Consider the following 22,875-nt stretch of genomic DNA (forward strand, 5'->3'; position numbering starts at 1 on the left):
GAAGAGTCCACGGGGGCCTGGTTGGGACTAACCTCAACACAGCACAGTTGATGAAGCAAGTACCAAGACAGACAGAGCTACCTCTGGAGCAAATGTCAAGAGCTCTGGGCCTTCATGGGAAACTATTCTGCCATCCCTTTCATATCAGAGTTAACAACAGGATTTGGTTGTGTGTGTGTGTGTGTGTGTGTTTGTATGTGTTGGTTTTTCTCTTGTAAATCTGAGTCCCAACACAAGCCATGTTCAATTCCAACCAAACCCTCACAGCTCTGGCCACTCCCGATAGACATCACAGGTCATTCAACACCCTGGTATCACAGATCACACCCTGACACCCCACCACCACCAGAGGATCCCCTGATAGGCAATGAGCCCGTCCTCTATTATCCACAAGTAAAATTTCAAACTCAAAAATGCACAGCGTGTGTCTGCCCTCTATTAGAACAACTAGTCATCAGCCAACCCAAGGCTCTCCCATTGTCCTACGGCAGACTGAAACTCCCATGATGTTTCCCATGTATCCTAGGCCTCCTTCCACGGTCCTTCACATGTGGTCGAGCTGAGAAGCTCTGCCTCACTCCTCTGCACAGATGGAAATTCCTACTCTTCCTTCAAGGAGCAAAACTCCGGAACGCCCCCCAACAGACTTGCCATATCCCAACATCACTTGGCTGTCTACACACTGCCAGGGTAACCCAGGCTTAAAGGACTCTCACCAAGGATTTGCATTATCTCTAATTGTAGAAATAAGAGCCCTACTGAGATAGTGGTTCCCAGTCGGGCTGCAATCCACAAAGTCCACAGTTCATACCCAATAGGGGCTCCCTCCTCAAGAGAAACACTGGGCTTCCCACTCCCGTAAAGTGCTGCAGTCTCAGAAACTCACAGGAGCAGTGATACCTGGCCTCTAGGGTCAGTAGGATTTGGCATGGACTCTATGGTAGTGAGTTTGGATTTAGAATGACAAGAATGATCTTCCTTCTTCTTTGAGGTAGCTGTCATTAACAAAGTGTAGAGATGGGTGTATGAGTTTTATGTATATGTGTGGTTAATTCCTTAATCCCATCCGGATGAGAATGTGCTTTGTGGCCCCTCTTATCACTAGTGTTCCCACCCAAGCTGCTGGCAGCATTTGGGCCTTCTGGGTAGCCACGATAGGTTGTGTGCAGGTCCGTAAGCCAGCATTTCCCTACACACAACATCGGGGCTCCCTCAACCTACTGTTGGGGCTCCACACTGTGGTTTGCAGTGACTGTAGGAAAATCCCCTTATGAAGTTCATTGTCCCATTCTCCTTCTTGCCTTATTCACCTGTTGGCCTTCTGTAAATTTGAGGTTTTGGATCTACCTAACCGATCACCTCCCCCTAGATGCCAATCCAGAACAACTGACTTCCAGTCCCTGCAAGAAAAGGATGCAGAGATGAAGAACTCTGGAGAAAACCCATCTGCATCAGCACTAGTTAAAACCAAGCCTCATTCTCAGCTGATCAGCTCACCTGTTCCGCCCTCTTTTCCCGCTATGCTAGGGACTCCCCACTCCTCACCCGCCTTGAGACCTGTGCATGAATGTGTCCCACTCTGGAATCTGGAGGAACTCTTTGGCTTTAACCTCAGCCACCATTCACTCCCGTGCTGAGTACAGTGTCACTGTGAAAACAGACACTCTTTCCAGCCTTGCCTCCAGGACACTGGAGCTGGACCTCTGGCCCAGGAAGCAGAACTTGTTGATCCCCAGACTCTGTTCTACTCAGTGGCGCTTCCTGTTGGAAAACCCTCCGAGGCATGTACCGACACGACCACCCTAGAGAAGCACCAGTTTCGGCACCAGTTTCGGCAGAAGGAACCCTATGGTGTCCCAGTGACTGTCACCACCTTCAGAGGCGTTGCAGAAGGAGAGAGCGAGGTCCTAAGACTTACCTTGCGCATGTCCTTGCCAAAGGTCTCACTATAGGTCGTGCCAAGGATTTCAAACTGGACGTAGGGATTCGAGCTGTCCTCGCGAAACTCCATCACGCCTGTGAGGCCAGTGATGTGGCCCTGCAATAGAGAGGAAGAGCCATTGAGCGGGGTGGAAAGGGAAAGAGAGAAGGGGAGGGGGTCACAAGTGCTTGGGGCTCGGGGAGAGCAGAGTAGGGTCACCAAGAAGTGGGAAATCGGGCGTCAAGGATGCCTTGAACAGACTGTCATAAGGGATGAGTCTCCCGTAGTTCTCAGGCCTTGAAGGAGTCTCAACACTTCCTTTCTTACATGGAAAGTACCCAAGACTTGCATCTGCCTCTGTTTATTTGAAATATCTGCTCGGCACCAAGCACTGTCCTAGCTGGCAATTTGTAGCATGTCCCTTCGGTCCCTGCACTCCTGACCTTAGTCTTGTTCCAGGTCCTAATTCCAGGTCCTCCTCTTCGTCCAAGCCACGAGAGGCCAAGCAGACAGCAGTGCGTGGCAAGAAGCCACCAGGCAGCAGCCATGAGAGTTAGAAGCCACAACCCAGTTCGAATCCTGGCTTTGCTGCCCGGCTCACCTTTGACGAGCCACTTTTGACCTTTCAGCTCCATTACTGGGTTAACACAGCTCCTTCTTCACACCACTGTCAGGCTTGGTGGCCACAGTGCAGCCGAGGCACAGGCTGCTGAAGAAAACACGCAAGCGCCAAGCTTTTCTATAGACTCTTGGGCTTCCTGAGTGCAGAAAATGTGGAACACTTAGCCTGGGGAGACCGCTTCTTGCTTCCAGCCGGGGGCTAACAGCCAGGCTCAGAAGGGTCTGACACAGCTAAGGGCTGCACTGGATTCAAACCCACATCAGAATTAGGTGACTGTCACTGACGCTGCACCATTTATTGTGAATGAGGCTCCTCACGCTACGATTTCCCTAAAAGCGCTTTTGAAGCCTCTAAAAGCGCTTTCACTCTAACAAGTCTTCCATGGGTTAGGCAAGTGACTTTCGGCTCAGTTGGCTAATTTAGTAGGGTTCCTCAGCCCATGGATATATCACAAATGCAGAGCATCTTTGCATGCACCTGAGCACACATTTCACGTGTACATTCACACAGATGCGAATACAAGGAACTCCTGGCTGCTTAGCATGTGCCAGTGTCAACTGAAAAAGAAGATTCTTTTTCTTTTGTGAATTGTGCATGTCAAGGAGGATAACAGAGAATAGCTTAAAAACTACTTTCATTTTAAGGTTACCTCCGGCGAGTTACTTAACTGAAGGGCCGTCTCCTTGTCTTTGCAATGGAGACGACGACGACGATGATGATTATACGGAGCATGTCATCGGAGACTGCCAGGGTGGTACCAGAAAGTGTTGGGGGATGGAAGGTTTGTGGGAGGATGCAAAGGGCCCTACTGGCGAGCAGCAGCTGGGTTGAACAGAGAGTGGGGAAGGGGCGCAGGGCTGTAAGGAGGTTCCTACTTTGGGGCATCTGCTAGAAAGGGCATTCTGAACACGCACCTTTTTGATAGTGTCCAGCATGGACCTCCCTCCATTCCATGGCTTGGTTGACTTCCGGATACAGTTGAGGCTGGCCATGCTGTGCCATTTCCGGTCCTCTAGCTTCCTGTGGAAGGCGTTGGCCAGCATCAGAACACTGTCGTACAGGTAGAGGTTGGAGATCTGCAAAGACAAAGGTGATTTAACCCTTTCTATGGGGCCATTTCGAGAAGGGAGAAATGAGAACACTATGATGGTACAGAATGTTCACCCTAAGACGTGGTACCCAGAGATCAGCTTCCAGCTGATCATTTAGAAACTCCAGCTAGCTGCTGGCGTCCTGGAATAATCAGACCTACTCTGCCATCAGGAACCCGAGTGGTGGCAGATCCACATAAAGGAACCAGGAGATTCACAACTAAAACTGAGATGTGCACACAGCTTTGTGCAAGACTGTGGGGGAACATCTCAGCCTCAGAAGGCAAGGAGGGACAACAACAGACATCTGAAGCACAGTAGAAACCTCCGTTATAGGGGTGATATAAAAACGGTGGAGAGCATGGCAAGGAGAACGCAACACTTGTGAGCAAATTCAAAGGACAAGGTGCATGAGGATCTAGGATAGGGACCGTCCACTTTTGCTGTAAAAAACAGATAGTAAATATCTGATGTCTCACACTCTCTGGTGTACCCTCACACTACTCAATTCAGTGGTAGTTACATAATCTCATGTCAACTTGAAGATACATAAAAGTGTAGGGGTGGAGTTTAGCCTGTCAATCAGGCCACAGCTGGATGCCCCTCCTTGTGGGCATGGCCTTCTCATAAGAAGGGCCCTGGGGATATGACAAAATAACGATGTATAAATTACCAAGGGCACATGAGGGAGGGGGGAAAGGGGAGGGAGGGGATTAAAAAAAAGAGGACCTGATGCAAGGGGCTTAAGTGGAGAGCAAATGCCTTGAGAATGATTGGGGCAGGGAATGTATGGATGTGCTTTATACAACTGATGTATGTATATGTATGGATTGTGATAAGAGTTGTATGAGTCCCTAATAAAATGTAAAAAAGAAAAGAGGAGAAAAAAATGATTAGGGCAAAGACTGTACAGATGTGCTTTAAACAATTGATGTATGTATATGTATGAACTGTGATAAGAATTGTATGAGCCCCAATAAATTGTTAAAAAAAAAAAAAAGAAGGGCCCTGGGAACCTTTCCTTCTCTCCCTGCCTTCACCTTCCTGCTGGCTGACCCTGATTGCTCCAGAGCCCTGTGATGTTGCTACCACCATTGGATCCACGTGACTTTGAACCCACCAACTTGGGTTATTCCTGCATTCTGCATCTCTGCTGGTGAATGTGTGAGTCTGAAGAGGAACTTAGGGCCTTGAGTTGTACAGGGCTGGGATGATTTCTTGACACATCATTACTTCTTCATATAAAGCTCTTTATCGCACATATATGCATGTCTCTGGATTTGTTCCTCTAGTAAACTTGGCCTAACACATGCTCTTATAGTGCAAAAGTGGAAATAAAGCAGTTGCCAGTTATTTGGCTTAGACTTGACCATCGCATATGGTCAAGTTGAACTGTGTTGGAGTTGAACTGTGTTCCCAAAGGTTTTCAAAGCCTAATTTTTGGAAGTAGTTTGGCGAGTCTTTTTTCTAAACTTGAACCACCAACCTTTCCCATTCATGACCAAGGTGTTAACCACTTATCCCACCCATAGACTCAAAAAGGCTTTAGGCGTTATAATGAACAGGAAAAACTGTAAATCAACAACATTTTATTTACAAAAAAATAAGCAGAGAACTGGATTCAGCCTATGGGCCTTGACTGACCAACCCTTGAGTCAGAGGATCGGGAACAGTTCAAGATGGCACATCAATGGTTGCTGTAAAATGAGACAGGTTCAAGAGTGAGGCAATCATGAAGAGAGGCAGGGCTTGGTGGGATATGCTAAGAGTTAAATTATCCTTTAAGTACAATCACTCAGCGGATTTGTGGCACAGAGAGTCAGCAATCGCATCCATAACTTAGAAAGACCATTCTGATCACTGGATGGCAGGGAATTCCCTAGGGATGAGTGGTGACCTGAGCTAGGAATGGCAGCATGGAATGTGGTGACGAATGGTGAAGTAATTCTGGAGGCCATGTGGGAGGAGAGGAGGCATGGTGCCATCATGCGCTTTCAGCTAATCGGGGGAGCACATTTAGGGTGTACCATTGGCCACATCTGAGAAGGACCTCTCCGCTTATTCTTGCATGATAAAGCTAGATAAAGTAGACACATGTCTATGGGAAACTCTCTGGAATAAGATTGTGGGGGAGGGTTCATGACTAATGAGTTGAAATCCCAGTAAGAAGTATGGGGGCCCAGACTGCCTGTGAGACCCAGGGATAAGGACAGATAAAATACACCCTACTGATCCAGATGGGTAAAAACGGATCCCACATATTGCCTCTACCCGCTACAGTGTACAGACAACACCCTTCAACACCCAGTCCTTAAGAGGGCGTCATGGAGCATACGATGAGAGGCAAAAGGGAAAGGAGTGAGGGGGGAGATAACACACATCTTCCATCAGATGTGTGGCCCCTCAACTGATAGCTATTATACAAGCAACCATCCACAAAGTGGGTCAACACGGAAGCAGCACTGAGCTGCTAAAAATAATCCAGAAAATCAAAGTCACTGAGTAAAAATAGGATTACATGCAGGCTTCACAGGGCTCCTGCAAGATCAAATAGGATCCATGGGCTGTGGGAAGAACCCATTACCTCCCACCACTCCCCTGTAGACCCTTTCCTTCCCAAATGTTTCCATGCCTCGTCCCCAGCCTGCATAGCTGTCCTTTCATATCGTAGTCTAGATGATTCCAAAAGGCAAAGCATAGACAAAGACTCTGGGGATGGAAACCATCCAACAGAAATGACAGTGACATTAGAGGTAGGTCAAGGCCGGAAGGCAGAGCATCGATAGCACCCATTATGTCACAGCTTAATGGCATATCCTGAAGGGTCAATTCCTTCTTGACAAAGACAAACAGAGTAGATTGCGTCCTCTCTGTCCTGATCATGACTGCAGAGCCCAGTGCTATTGACGATGGTTAGTCTAGAGATGAGAACCACTGAGTCTGTAGATCTGAAACTTCCCCCTGTTGCGAGTGTAAGAAGTGGGTGGAGATGGAGACATGGGTAGATGGACAGAAGCTGTTGCTTCCATGACAGCAGAAAGAACAGTTATGCTCACCATTAGAAATCTGCTTTCTGCTTCCCAGCCTACAAGAAGCACCATGTGGCAGCCTGAACACACCATGAACAAAGTGAACCACTCCTTTCTTCTCAGTTGCTCACCACTCAGGACCCCTCCCAGAAAGATCATTTGTTGACATGACTTCCTCTCTTGGGGACTACAATTCCAAAATGGAGATGCTGGTTCAAAGGACTGTGAGTGGGTTTTGAGTTGATTTGAGTTTGCCTAGTTCATTTTTCCAAGAAGATAGCTCAATCCTGATTTCCATTGACAATGTGAAGGTTTCTCTTCTCAAGGCATTCAGGCATCTCCCAGCCACCCCCTCATATTCAGTGCTATTTAGCCAGCTAGGACTGTTTGACACCTTCTGTCTCTGACCCACGTACATGCATACTCACCCACACAATGGGGCAGCACAACACCAGTTGTGCCGCAGAAGAGGCAGCTTCTCATTTTTGCCCCAGCATCTCGGTTCACACAGAATTAGGGTACTTAATAAATGTATCAATGCAGAGAAACCTTCAGTGAAGAGAATAAAGCAGGGTATGACTCATAGAGGCTAAGAGATCCCTCAGCACTCCCACAAGCATGTCTGCTTTGAAGGATAAAAACATCTCCATGCAAAGAATCAGGCCTAACTAATGCTCTCTTCCTGTCCTAGATACAGGTCATCCCCCTGCCTGGAAATCACCTTGGGCATTCTCTTCTATGCTATGCTATGTAATGTCAGTTCATAGAGCTGTTTGCCTCACTAAACTCTTAAGCTACTTAACGAAGAGACATCGTAGCTCTTGTATACCTCTAGCTCTAGATATCTCACATATATCTCTAGATCCTACCACTAATCAAGCCATATTGCTATAAAGCTTACTATTTATTGATACACAGATGCATGCATGGTGGATAGATGGGTGAATACACAGTGGATGAATAGATAGATGAATGGGTATATAGATAGGTCCATGGATACATGAGTGGATACATGGGCAGATGAATGAATGGATATGGGAATGGATGTATGCATGCATAAATAAATGGATGATTTGATGAATGAATGAATGAATGGTCAGTAGATAGATGAATGGTTGGACAGATGGATAGATGGTGAGTGGGTGAATGAGAGAATGGATGGATGGTAGATGAATAGATGCATGTGTAAGGATGGATAGATGGATGGATGCATGGATCTATGGATGGATGGATGGATGGATGGATGGATGGATGGATGGATGGATGGATGGATGGATCTCTGCCAAAGAAATTATACATTGACACTGGTTCCCAAAATCAAAATGCAGAAACTATAGGAAACAGACAACAGGAAAAAGAGATTTGAGGATAGAATGTTGACAGGGTCAGGAGCCCCTTTTGCTCAAGCAACAATGTGCTTCCCCCTTTAACAACTTACTTATAAGGTCTCCAGAATTCCCACTTGGAGCTGTTTCTCTCTCTTCCATTCTCTCCTGTCCTCTTTCCTGGTACGATTCTGATTCACTTCTAATTCACATCCTACTTCAAGGTTAATCTGGATGCTATTGATCCCAGTGCAAACAGTCTGCTCTCCAACTGCAGCATGCCTATGTAGGAGACCTACTGTAATCACTGTGATGCAAAGACAAGGAAAGGGGGCCCTACTCTCACCACCCAGGTGCCCACAGAAGGGACTTTTGAGTAAAACCTGGAATGAATAGCTAACCAAAGCCTCTACTTAGAGCCCACGGTCTGGGTACAGGTGACCCTAATAGTGAACAGCTAGTGAAATTTCCCAAGTGTGTGGACACTAGCCAGGCCCCGACAAATAGAAGGAAAGAAAAAAAATATTTCCTCAAGATATGTAGGTCCAGATCATTGTCAGCGCTAAGATCATGTGAAGGTCCTGAGCCTGGATGAAGTCCTATAAGAAAGAGGCTCTCAATTGATAAGCAGCTGTTATCCATTGGTGAGAAGGGGCCATCATCTCAGTATAGGGGCACAGAAGGATAGATTGACCTTATGTTGCTCCCTTATACCTCAGATGAGACGCAAAACAACATTTCTCAGCAGATGTAAGAGGAACAGAGCGGATTTTTTGCCCATTGAAGATTTCTCCCCTGCAAGTAGGAGTCCAGGGCTCTGGCTAATCTAGAGCCTGAGCTATATCAGTGCGTATCATGACAAAGAGTCTTGGAACATTGTACCACATAGATAGAAGAGGCCCAGCAACCATCAAAATGAGTGCCTACCAAAAACGATAGAGGTGACCAAGGGCCATGTGATAGCCTGGGTCCTTTAGAGAAACAAATCCACAGAAACGCATATATAAGAGAGCTTTATATAAAGGTTAAGTGCATATCAAGAAAGCATCCCAACCCAGTGCTGCCCAAACCCACAAGTCTAACTTTAACCCATATGCCCAATACCAATCCACAAAGTCCTCATCGATCTCACAAAACACACATACAATGATGCTGACTGCAGGAGAAAAGCCGAATCAGTGAGCATGTAATCATTTCAGCACTGGCAGGGGTCTCCACACAGCCACTGCAGCACCCAGGGCTGCATCAGGGTAGGTCCATGAGGCTTATCCTCAGGGATGCCTTACAGGAAGTGAGCCTTGCCAGCTGAAGCAGGGAACTGGCTAAGGCAGCTGCACCCTGGTTCGACCATCACAAAGCAAGAAACCAGAGAACTCGAAAGGCAAGGCTCACCAAGCCATTTATCCCTCTTCCCTTCAATTAATCCCATGTATGTTTATCAGCCTGGTTGGCAAAATAAACTTTCACCATCTCAGGCCAGGATCATGGAAGAGGGAAGACTCAGATGCATAGCAGAGAAACTTCAGCCAGACCAGAGAGCTAGAACGAGTAAAGACCAAAAAGGCAAAAGCCAAAGACAAGGGTGACACATCACTTCCTTTCTCCAACCTCCCCTACTCTCATGTGGCCCCAGAACTGTTGGTCCCATTGGTTTCTCCTCCAGATTGCTTATCCAGCCTATCTTATCTAGATAGGCTTTTGATTTTTATAAGAATAGACAACCTTATCATTCTCCCATGGAGTAGCTGGTGGGTTTGAACCACTGACCTTGAAATTAGCGGCTAAATGCTATCCCACCACACCTCCCAGGGCTCCAGAGAGAGGACCCTCAAAGTCAAAATAATTGTTGTCAAGTGGATACCAACCCATAGCAACCTTATGGGGCAGAGGAAAACTGTCCCTGTGGGTGTTCAAGACTGTAAGTTTATGGGAGTAGAGTGCTCCACCTTTCTCCCATGGACTAGCTGGTAATTTCGAACTGCAGACCTGCAGTTAGCAGCCAAATGAATAACCTAGGCAACTAGGACTCTGAGAGGAAGGAGAGAAAGAGAGAGACAAAGGGGCAAAAAGAGAGATTACTTCTGCCAAAATACTTAAATGCATATGTCTAGCCTCCCGAATTCTGAAACAATAAATTCCTATTCTTTAGGAAAGCCATCCATTTTGTACTGTTTTGTCATAGTAGTTCCAGGAAATGCAGACAGACCGCAATTACCCATGTGTGGCAGCTATCCAAACTTCTATTTGTGCTTTCGTTTGGGGGAATGTAGGGACAAAATGAAATGGAAGGGGAAACAAAGGGCATCTAGGGTCTCCATGAGTCAGCATCAAGAGCGACCGGAAGAGTGTGTAAAGGCTCTTGTCTTCAACATGTCTATGATGATCCGTTTCCCAGGGGAATCCCCAGGGTCAGGCACAGGGATCAGACTTGGGACTATTAGGAAGCCAGACTGAGATCTGTGAACCCCATTCACCTTCTTCCCAGTGCCTCTGGGGGCTGAAGTTTCCAGAGTCAAGGAAAGGTTGCCTCTGGCTCCAGCAACTTGTGAGTCAAAAGGCCTAACGGGTTTCTGCCTGCTGGAGCCCCAATGGATGTCTGGTTATCCAGACACTGCATCCCTGGTCTCCTCCCTCACTACAGATGCACAATCAGTGCTGTCAAAACCTGGGCTTGAGTTGGTCTTTCAGGAGTATCTGCCATGAGGTGCTGCCAGGCTGTCCTTTGAGGGCACGGCCACATCTCTCCCTAGGGTGCTCTATAAAAGTACCAATACAGTAATGCCAGAACAGGATTCTCTACTGTACTCCTACCCAGCCTCTAGGAAGAAGGTGGGCCATGCCTACTCTGTAACTGTCCTGACCTTTGCGTGGCTGGGCTTGTGCAGCCTCAAGATTTGAGCCTTCAGAGGCACCCTTAGGAAGGGGGATGACATAGGTGCTTTTTTGGATCACCAGGTCCTCGTACACTGTTCAGACCCAAGTTCTCAACCTAAGGAATCGCTTGATGTCTTGTCTAAATGGATTCCCACTGACACATGTGGCTGCAGTAAGTCACTCCCACTCCATTGGTCACCTCGCTTCCCGGTATAAGGCCGTCTCTTCTACACCACCTGCTGAACACAGCAGCACCCTAGTGGGTGCAGACCTGCAAGTCAAATTCTCCACAGTTAGCATTGCTTAGCCCCCAGCAGGGGCCTAGCAGCTGCCTTCCTCCCTGCAGTCACTTGCACCATTTCTTGTCTCTCACTTTTTGCCTCAGATACACAGAACTCTGAAAGAACCCTTTCAGGCCCGGCCTCCTTTACACGAGCTCTTTTCCTACTTTGAGCATGCTACAAAATAGAGATTAAAATTCCCAAATATATTGGAGGATTGAGAGGAGGGAGGGAACATTTGCAAAACGTGTAACATGGCAGAAGGCACACCCTAAGTGTTTCCTGATCATTTGTGAAATTGCAGAATGACTGTGTGGCATGAATAGCTTTCAATCTGTTCGTTGAAGGAAACACTAAGGTAGAGATGGCAAAGCATTTGCAAAGAGGACGCTTCTGTATGGACTGCAAGGGGGAAAGATACAGGAATTCGATGCAGAAAACCGCTAGATGGAGTCGCACCATTTCAAAGACAGTGGCCCCTGTGTCCATAAAGTGGGAGGATGCTAAGCCCCTATCAAGTTGAGGGGTTCAGAAAGAAATGGGAAAGCAGAAAACAGAGTCTTCAGCTCTTGGTTGTGAGCTACAGTCCTTGAGAAATGAAGTGAGATGCCCCTGGGGGATGGATCATTAAAGACCAGTCAACACAAAAGCTGACTGAGAGCCAGCACAGACAAAATTGATCTTATTTTTTAAGAGTTAGTCCTACAATCCCTGTGACAACAGTCACTTTATTTTATTTAGGAAAACACCTTGTGTCAGCAGGAGCAAAGGTTACCAGGAAGCTTGCTCAATTGATCTTTATGAGAAAATGAAGAGTTTCCTTTGATTCGGAGCGCAGAGAGATAGGAGACTGGGGCAACAGCGTGCATCTGTCTGCAGAAGGTGTGTGTGTTGGGGGGGGGGTGATAAATGTTCTAGAAACAAGACATTTAGAGGCTGTCTGGGTAGCTACAGTATAAGGCCCATCCACTGCCCCAACACTCACCATGTTTAAATCATCACTGATGTTATAACGCTTTGCATGATTGGGGATGTGATGTCATTGCTGAGTTAGGAAAGGTTCTGATGTTCTTATATGGGTTACTCTAAGGTGGGGCATATTACTTTGAGAACTAAGGTGTCCCTGGCCTAAGCCATGGTGTTTTCAATCGCCTCACATGCATGTGAAAATTGGACACTGAATAAGGAAGACCGAAGAAGAATCGGCGCATTGGAATTGTGGTGCTGGTGAAGAACATTGGAAGTAATAGGGACTGCCGAAAGAACAGACACATTTGTCTCGGAGGAAGTACAATAAGGATGGCGAGACTTCCTCTCACATACTTTGGATATGCTGTCGTCAGACGGGAGTCCCTGGAGAAAGACACCATGCTTGGTAGAGAGACGGTGAAAAAGAGATAGGCCATTGACCAAATGGATAGACACGGTGACCGTGATGCTGGGTTCAAACATAAGAACAATTGTGTGGATGGCACAGGACAGGGTGCGGTTTCATTACACACAGGCACACTATGGGGAGGAACCAAGTTGTTGGCACACGAACAACAACAGGTAGAGGAGAGGCAACCGAGTGGAAAGTCTATGGTATGATGTATTCACTACTGATTCTCCAGCAGCCGAATTAGGACCAGATGTTTATATATATAATCTCCAGTAAACCAGATTTTGTCAAGTTCATTCAGACTCAGAGCGACCCTTGTGTGTCAGGGTAGAATTGTGCTCCAAAGCATTTTCAGTGACTGATTTTTCTGAAGAAGATCATATGGATTCTTTTTCCCTTAGGTTTTGTCGGGTGGATTCGAACCCCCAAACTTTTGTTTAGCAGCTGAGAACAGCATTAGCCATTTGCATGACCCTAGAACTCTTAATGAAAATATAAGTCCTTTGAAACATACTGAACCCTCAAAACAGCAGAAAATTCTAATCATCTCTAGATTTCAGCTGACTGGACCACTGAGGCACCCAGGAAAGAGAGTGCTTGTAGGAAAGAGTCACTGCAGTGTACGGAGCTGTCTGCCTTCCATGGACTCTCTTTCAGTTACTGATCCTCAGCAGTAAGTCTAAGGAGTACAGAAGTGGGAAACTGGTGGGAGGCGTGAGGGGGGGGGAGAGCTAGAAATGCTTTATTAGAGTAGTGAGGGCAGACTGATCTCCTCAAGACAGTCAACAATTTTATAATGCACTAAGATGAGAAATTCCAACTGCCTTTTATAACACCATATTAAGCCTCATAGTTTAATTCAAAAATCAGACTCCACACGGACCAGACAACATGGCTTATACAATCACCCGTCACCCCTCAGAAATATATTTAAATACAAGTTAGATGGTGATGTGATAATGAAACTATCATTTCTATTGTAGTCCTGAGGTCTCCAGCAAGCCCTCTGCAAAACAGAGTCTTTGCAAAATCTCAGGCTCTTAGGGACTGGCTATCACTTGTATTATTGGCTGAGTCAGGCAAGCCCTAAATAACTTGTCAAGAAAACACTGAAAATGAGACAATGTTTTGTGGGGGAAAGCAAACAACAGCATTGCACACTGGCAAATGTGATGACTTCTCCAGTCACTAGAAGCCACTTATGTAGGTATTTTTCTTCCCAGGGATTGTCTCTGTACTAAATAGGAGCCAAATTGATTTGCTGTTACAGTGCTCAGTTGGCTTGGAACACAGAAAGCCCTGACCATAGGCCTGATAGAATAAGATAGAGTTTCTGAGGCCAGCTCAGTGGAGAAGCCAAGAGATGGATGATCTTGTAAAAACCTCCTGTTATGGATCGTAAACACTGAAACTTCTAAGTCAGGATGTCATCCTGAGTGCAGCGTCTGGAGGAAGAACGAAAGATGGGCTCAAGAGCTTCATTTTCAAAAGGACTTTCATTCATTTCATCGAGACAAAGTTAATAAACCATGACATAAATGTTTTTTGTTCTTGAATAGGTTGTTCTAAACATATTAGTCTTCTCAATAAATCTCACCGCTAGAGGCTAGTAGAAATTAGTTTGCCTTCTATACTGTCATTAGGAAATAAGTGGTAATAGTTACCAAGGAAACCTGAAGAGAGTAGCGAGTAAATAAGATGAATCTACAACCTGCTCAAGTGGTTGCTGGACAGGACAAGTAGATCAATCCACATTTCTCTCTCTCTGATGATACCACTATACAAGGAAGTAGATACAACAAAAATATAGAGAGTTTCATTTGGTAATGTGTTATATTTGCTTATATGAAAGAATTTATAGAGAAAGCTTAAAATGTGAAGACCTATATGCTTATTGAGGGCCTCAGAGCATAGTCTGATATGAAGAGCTAAGTAGGGTCTTAAAACTGTGCCTGCTCATCTCCCATGCAAGGCAGCTATAATTGAGTGCCTGAGTGAGGAAGGCAGACAATAAGCAGAGAAGGACATTTGTGATAAAGGGCTGAGCATGCTGTGAACACGCTCATGTCTGCACACGAGGAAGTTAGGGATGCTAAATCATATAAGAAATAAAGCAAGAATGAGTCTATGGGAACCTTGAACACACCTGGGCCTCTAATCAGTAATGACAACAATGTTAATAGCCCAGGCCCAGTTCTAAATGCTTTCTATGTGCTGTCTTATGTAACTTTCACTATAAATTGAAAAGCAATTGCTGCCAACTCCAATTCATGGCGACTGCATGTGCGTCAGAGTAGAACCAAGGTCCAATGTGCTGGGTATGCAACCAACCTGCACGTTTTAGTCCATGACAAAAGAAGCCATCACAGGTCTTGAGAAAGTCATATGCATGCACCATCACAACAGTGTACACCCCTAAGCCCATGTTGCTCCCCCCACATGCAATGCAGTGGAAAGTAGAAGCCCTTGGCCCTTCAAGTACAATTAATGTAGTTTGATTATGCAAGAATTTAGAAAGAGGTTTGGAGGGGTGCGGATCAGGAACAAAGATGGCATATGTTTGAAGAAAGATGGAGCCCTTCAAGGAGGCAACCTGGGGAGATATTCCATAGATGAACACATATTCCCTGAAACCACCTTGATTAACTCCCCTCCCCACCTGTTAGTAAGGTAGAGTGAAAAATTACAGAGGTTCCATGAGGGAGATTTATAGGTTCTTGCCTCTTCTTTCAAACTCTAGAAGTAAAATTAAGAATAGGCTAGCAGTACCCAAAATATCAAATCTTAAAGAGAGAGGTTTGTTTTTTTTTACCTCTGGGGTAGTTACATAATTCCATGTCAACTTGACAAATGGAATGTAAGGGTGGAGTCTTCTCTGCCAGTCAGGTCACAGCCTGATGGTACCTCCTTATGGGTGTGGCCTTCTCGTAAGGAGGGCTCTGGGAACTCCCCTCCCCCCTGCCTTCAGCTTCCTGTTGAAGAGCCACAATGGGAGCTGCCAGAGTCCTGTGATACCCCCATCACCACTGGATCCACAAGAATTTTCACCCACCAGCCAGTGCTTTTTCTGCAGCTCCCCTGCTTTCCATGCAGACACTGTAACCCTATCACAATTGCAACCTGTACCTGTAGGCCTAGGCTGCACCTGAATCCATGACTCTTCTGCAGACTTGCTCCAGGTCCATGACATCCCCTTCTGGACAGCCCTGGACCCAACAGCTCCTCCATGCAACTTCCCCAGCCCCACAGCTTCCATGGCAAGCTGCCTCAGGCCTCACAGCTCAGCCACTGTGCAGACCAGGGACCAGTTGCTACACCAACAGCCCTGCCTATACCAGCAGCCCGGTCTGCCAACTGCTGCTGGCTTTAGTTCAGGCTTCAAGGCCTCCCTCCAATGCTCTCCACCAAACTACCTGATTGGCCAACACAGCACCACCCTTGCAGCCCACAAACTTCTGACCAACACCCCCTGAGAAGGCCATTCAAAGTCCCCACCCCTCAACAACAACAGAATCCCAGTAGAGTAGGTTGAGATGGAAACCCCAGTGGGATAAAGTGGCAGCCCAACGCCTCCCCACCCCACCCCATGCAGTTGGCTACAAGCAGCTCACAGAAACATGCCTACCACCTTCCCAAAGAGAGATCCCAGGGCTCCTTGTCTCCCTGGAAATTGGCACCTAGCTCCTCCAAAATGACACGCAGACAGCAATTTGCCACAACAACCTCAACGAAAAAAACAGGACAAGAAAAACCACAACTTCGGTGTAGGTCTTGAACCTAGCAACGTGCGTAGACAAAGCAGAAGGTGAAATACCTATCAAGAAAACTTCAGAATGTTGCTTGGGGTCACACAGGAAATGAGTAAAGCAATATAGTAAAAGGATGAAACAATAGAGGAGGTCGTGCAGCAAAGGGACATACAAGAGTTAAGGGACAAGGTAGCAAAATAATATGCTAACAGAATTCATCAACTGAATAGAAGTAGAGAATCACACCACTGACCTCAAGGATAACCACACAGACTTCAACAAATGAAAAACAGAGTCAAACAAGATAATTGAAGATGCTGAAGAAAACCTGAGAATAATGTCTGATGCTAAGAAGAGGAACAATATTAGAATAATTGGATTACCAAAACAGACACAATGAAGAGGTCAACAGCAAAAATAGTGAAGGAATTCCTAGAGGAAAACTTCCCCAACATAATGAATGGGAATCAGGAAAGAGAGAGGACACGAGCTAGACTGAATCCTAGGAAGAATTCACCAAGAAATACAATGGTTAAACTATCCAACTTTGAGGAAAAAGAGAAAATCCTAAGAGTAGCTAGGAGAAAAAGGCAGTCGCCTTTAAAAGTAGCAAAATAAATATTTTCCCAGAACTATCAGCAGACACCACAAAAAAGAGGAAAGATTGGAGTGACATCATCCAAAAGTTGAAAGAAAACAATGCAAACGCAAGAATCTTTTACCCAGCCAAATTATCTATTAAGATAGACAAAGAAATAAGAGTCTTCCAGACAAAGAAAAACTCAATACGTTAAAAGAAACACAACTGTGAAAAATCCTTGCCGATCCAGTGCAGTCAGAGGAACAACACCCACTGAACACAAATAAGAGACCACTACATAGAGCAACTCCATCCAGAGGTCAACACATCAAAAACAGGCCCCAAGAAAACATTGGCTCAACAGTGAAAAGAAGGCAAGAACGAACCACACACACACATGCACAGTGCACTGATAAGAAGGGAGGTAGGAAAACACACAACACTAAAAGTTGGTGAAGGGAGATGAGATGTTGGACAGTGCAAGATATGACAAAATATTAATTTACAAATTATCAAGAGTTCATGATGGAGGGGGAGGGGGGAGGGAGGAAAACATGAGCTGATGCCAGGGGCCTAAGTGGAGAGCAAATGTTTTGAGAATGATGTGGGTAATGATGCACAAATGTGCTTTATACAATTGATGCATGTATGAATTGTGATAAGACTGGTATGAGCACCTATTAAAATTATTTTTTTAAAGAAAAAGAAGAAAGATTTATGATCGATACACTGGCACAAAACCTCCAGCAATTAGAGTGGAGTTAACAGGACAATCCTACTAACAGCAAAAGAAAAGAAATAATAAAAATCAGGACTGAGATAAATCAGTGGGAAAAAAAGAAAATAATGCAAAAAATCAATGCAGCAAAAAGCTAGTTCTGTGAAAGGATTAAGAAAATCAACAGACCTGGCAAACTTGACCGAAGAAAGGAAGAAACGGATATGAGTAGCCAGGTTGAGGGATGAAGCGGGGACATTACAATGGACCCTTATGAAATTAAAAGGTTAATCACACAGTACTACAAAGGCCTGTGTGCCAACGAATTAACAAAAACATGGAACACATGGACAAATACTTGGAAAAGCTATCCCTCCACAGATTATCCCTGATGGACATCAAGAACCTCAACAGGCCCAAGAGAAGAAATAGACATGTTTATCAAGAGGGCTTCACAGAACACTATCAAGCATTCAGAAAGAGCTGACACAATCCTACACACACTTGTCTAGAGTATAGAAAACGATGGCAAATCCTGAACTCTCTATGAAGCAGGAAGGATCCCACAAGAATTGAGAACTACAGACAGATATCGCTAATGAACATTGATGCAAAAATCCTTAACAAACTACTGGCCAATAGAATACAAAAGTAGATAAAACAAATAATTCACCACGACCAAGTGGGATTCATTCCAGGGGTTCAGGGATGGTTCAACATGCCAAAGCCCATCACCATTTTCTGCCACATTGACAAGAAAAATAATAAGAACTGCATATTAACAATGATGCACGCAGAAAGAGCACTCAACAACATCCAACACCCATTCCTGTTTAAGACACTCGAGAAAATGGGAATGGAAGGAAAATTCCTCAATATAATACAAGCTATATAGGAAAAAGCTAGTCAACGTGGTCGTCAATGGAGAAAAGACAAAAACAATCCCACTGAAAAACGGGACCAGACAAGGTTGTCCCTTGTCCGACTCTTGTTTAACATTGTAATGGAGGTCATAGCTAACAACATGAGGCAAAGGAAAGAAACCAAAGGTATTTTTCTGGGGGAAGAAGAGGTGAACTATCATGATATGATTTTATATATGGAAAACCCCAAGAGCTCCACAAGAGGAGTGCTACAAACGATAGAGGAATATGGCAGAGTGGCAGGATACAAGATCAACAAACCATAGTCTATTAGATTATTACATACATCAGATGAAACCATGGAAGAAGAGAACAAAAAGCTAGCACCTGTCACAATAGCTAAGCTAAGGGATATATCTAACAACAACAACAACAACAAATCCAAAAGATTTGTATGAGGAAAACTACAGAACACTACTATAAAAAAACAAAAATGATTTCCACAAATGGAAGAAAATTCAATGTTCCTGGATCAGAAAACTTTATATAGTAAGGATGTCAGTTCTACCCAAGGCACGATAGAAGTTTAATGCTATCCCACTACAAATACCAAAATCCTTCTTCAAAGGAAGAATTGGTATAACTGATTACCAACTTCATATGGAGAGGGAAGAAGCCCAGAATTTGCAGATAACTCCTCAAGAAGACAAAATCAGAGGGCTTGCTTTACCTGACTTTAGCACCTATTATAAAACACAATGGTCCAAACAGCATAGTACTGGTATGTCAGATACTCACACAAATAGAAAATAACTAAAAACCCAGAAATAAATTGTCAACATACAGACAACTGATCTTCAATAAAGGCCCCCAAAATATCAAATGGGAAGTGGATGCCCTCTTCAAAATGGTGCTGGGACAAAAATGGTTATCTACCTGAAGATACATGAAGCAAGACCCTTACCTTACTCCATGTACAAGGATAAATTCACGGTGGATAACAGACTTCCAGGTAAAACCCTAAACTACTAGTACCATCAATGATGGATTTGGGACAAACTTAAGAACTTTGGCCAAGGGAATACATAAGCTATCAGAAATAAGGAAGGTCACAACACAGAGGAAGCACAAACTGACAAGTGGGATATACTGAAAATGAAACAACTGTGTACGTCAAAAGACTTACCAAGAGAATAATAAAAATGGCCACAGACTGAGTAAACATCTTTAAAATGACCCATCAGCCAAAGGCCTTATTCTTAAAATCTACAATACTCTGCTAGCCTACTATAAGAAAAACAAACTAATAGTCCATTGAGGAGGTGGGCAAAGGACCTGAACAGAAGTTCCATAAGGGCAGATATCTGAATGGCCAATAAACATATGAGAAAATGTTCCCAATCATTAGCCATAGGGAAACGTAAATTAAAACAACTATGAGATACCACCTAACACCCTCAAAGATAACCCAATTCAAAAAAAATAAACAAACAAGTGTTAGAAGGTGTGTGATGAATAGAAACTCTCATCCACTACTGGTGGTCCTGTAGGTATGGGCAGCCATTATGGAAATCAATTTGGCTGTACCTAAAACAAATGTATATCGAGCTACCAAATGACCCAGCAATCCCCTTACTGGGCATATACCCAGAAGAAGTAAGAATCAGAGCATGGCCAGACATCAGCTCTCCTACACGCCAATGTTCATTGCAGCACAGTTCACAATCACAAAGTGTTGTAAATAGCAGTTCACAATCACAAAGTGTTGTAAATAGCTTAAATTTCCATCAACGGATGAATGGATTTAAAATTCTGATATATACATATAATGGATATACACCCCTCAGAAGCCATGATGAATGCATAAAGCACATCATTTTATGGGAAGAGTTGGAAGAAATTATCCTTAGTGAAGTTAGCCAAGCACAAAAGGACAAGTACAATAGGACCCCACCAAGATAAGCTTCAAATGCACAACAGGCATAGGGGAAAAGTTACTAAATGTATAAATTCCTGGGTCAAGATCCAGATACGCTGGCAGGGGTCAGACCCAACCAAGGATGAATATGGTAGCCAACCAAAAAGGCAGGTGAGTTAGTTAGCTTACTGTGCCAACCTGGCCGATAAACACACGTGGGGTTAATTGAAGGGCAGAGGGATGAATGGCTCAGTGAGCCTTGCCTTTAAAGTTCTTGAGTCTCTTGCTTTGTGATGGTCAGACCATGGTGCAACTGCCTTAGCCAGTTCCCTGCTTCAGCCAACAAGGCTCACTTCCTGCAGGACATCCCTGAGGAGAAGCCACATGGACCTACCCCCATGCAGCCCTGTGTGCTGGAGCACCTGTGTAGAGGCACCTGCCAGTGCCGAGATGCTTACACATTCACTGACTTGGCTTTCCTCTTGCAGTCGGCATTATTGCCTCTGTTTTGTGAGATGGAGGAGGACTTTGTGGATTGGTGTTTGGACATATGGGTGAATGGGTTAATGTTGGACTTGTGGGCTTGGGCAGCACTGGGTTGGAATGTTCTTGATGTGCACTTAACCTTTATATAAAAATCTCTTATACATGAGTTTCTGTGGATTTGTTTCTCTAAAGTACCTAGACTCACACAGCAGGGAAACTACAAAAAAAGACAAGGGTAATGGGGGAGCAGGGCTTTAACCCCACCCACAGGCAGGTATTGTTTATATATCCACAGGAAAGGGAGAGAGGAACCAGACCTCATCCCAGTGCACCAATTCTTGAGGGCAACATACCAGCACTGAGCAGCCAACTTATAGGGAGCACTGTGGGATCAGCCCCAATCCCAGCTACATTGACCCTCTCCCCAGAAGAATGCACAACAGAAAACAGAACTGAAGATTTAGCCCAGGAAGAGTGGCAGGTCTGTCCAGACCACACAGAAATAAACCGAGAGGTTGAGAGAGAGAGAGGGAGGGAGGGAGGGAGAGAGAGAGAGAGAGAGAGAGAGAGAGAGAGAGAGAGAGAGAGAGAGAGAGAGAGAGAGAGAGAGAGAGAGAATGGACTGTATCCTGGCCACCAAACCTTAAAGACGATATGCCTGTCTTGCTCGGAGCAGCCAATGCACAGAGAGGTCAGTAGGGTGGGCCCCACCATGAGACATAATGTCCCCTGACCCACAACACGACAAGAGACAGCACTGGCGACACAGTTCAGGAATTGTGACCTGTCTGACCTCCCTACTAGGGTGAAACATGAAGATAATGCAAACGAGCGGCACTCGGAGCAAAGCAACAAAGTCCTCAAGGAATACCAAAAAGAGACTCCAGACTCAGGGGGCAGGGCTTGGCACCTCATCAGAACCAATCAGAAAACATTCTTAAGGGTCAGCAGACAGACCATGAACTATTTATAGCCTTTTTTTTTTCATGTCTGTCTATATAAGATAAGCAGAATTGTTTACAATCCCGAGGAGAAAACAAGACCGACCGTTCCGGGGGGACATGGGTGGGGAAAAGGGAGGAGGAGCCAACAAACCCAGGGACAAAGGAACATCGAGAGATCTAAAAGCGATGGTGAGAAGTACTTAGAATGCCTACTGGGGGTTGATCAACTGCAATGTAGCCAAGAGGATTTAGTGAGAGCCGAATGAACGTCAAACATGATAGTGCGACAGGAGGAAAGTAAAAGGAAATAGAGGAAAGAATTAGGAGGCAAAAAACAGTTATAGAGGTATAAATATATGCATGCATTTATGTAAATATATTCATATATAATGATAGGTCTATGTACATATATTTATATTTAAGTATCAAAGTAGCAGACAGACATTGAGCCTCTACTCAAGTCCTCCTTCAACACAAGAACACTTTGTTCTAATAACCTGGCATTCTGTGATGCTCACCTTCCTGATATGATGGCTAAAGAAAAATCAGTGCATAAGCAAATGTGGTGAAGAAAGCTGATGGTAACTGGCTATTAAAAGATATAGCACCTGGGGTCTCAAAGGCTTAAAATTAAACAAGCAGCCACATCGCAGGGAAGCAACAAAGCTCACATGGAAGAAACACATCAGCTTGTGTGATTAAGAGGTATAGATGAGATCAAGTATCAGGCACCAGAAGACCAAAAACAAACAATCATATTGATGTGAACGGGGGTGGGAGGGTCAGAGTGGAGACCCAAAGCCCATCTGTGGACAACTGGACATTGCTTCACAGGAGGGTCATAAGGAAAGGAGGAGTCAGCCAGGATGCAGTAGAGCACCAACGACACACACAACATCGCTCTAGTTTCTTCTTTTTTAAAAATCATTTTTATTGGGGCTCATACAATTCTTATCACAATCCATACATACGTATATTGTGTCAAGCACATTTGTACATCCATTGCCCCTCATCATTCTCAAAACATTTGCTTTCCACTTAAGCCCTTGCTATCAGCTGCTTATTTTTCCCCTCCCTCCCCGCTGCCCACTCC

At 44.9% G+C, this 22,875-nt stretch overlaps 1 protein-coding gene across 1 annotated transcript in view; it reads right to left on the bottom strand.

Moving 5' to 3' along the window:
• GRID1 (glutamate ionotropic receptor delta type subunit 1) overlaps positions 1-22,875 on the bottom strand; it is a 900,473-nt gene that overhangs the window by 251,976 nt on the left and 625,622 nt on the right. Inside the window, exons 7-8 of the mRNA XM_075559162.1 lie at positions 3,458-3,619; positions 1,919-2,038 (exon numbers count right to left, since the gene is read on the bottom strand). Of these exons, the coding sequence (XP_075415277.1) occupies positions 1,919-2,038; positions 3,458-3,619 (282 nt within the window). The remainder of the gene's footprint in view (positions 1-1,918; positions 2,039-3,457; positions 3,620-22,875) is intronic.

This window comes from Tenrec ecaudatus, chromosome 10 (genome assembly GCF_050624435.1).
Source record: "Tenrec ecaudatus isolate mTenEca1 chromosome 10, mTenEca1.hap1, whole genome shotgun sequence".
Taxonomy (NCBI): Eukaryota; Metazoa; Chordata; class Mammalia; order Afrosoricida; family Tenrecidae; genus Tenrec; species Tenrec ecaudatus.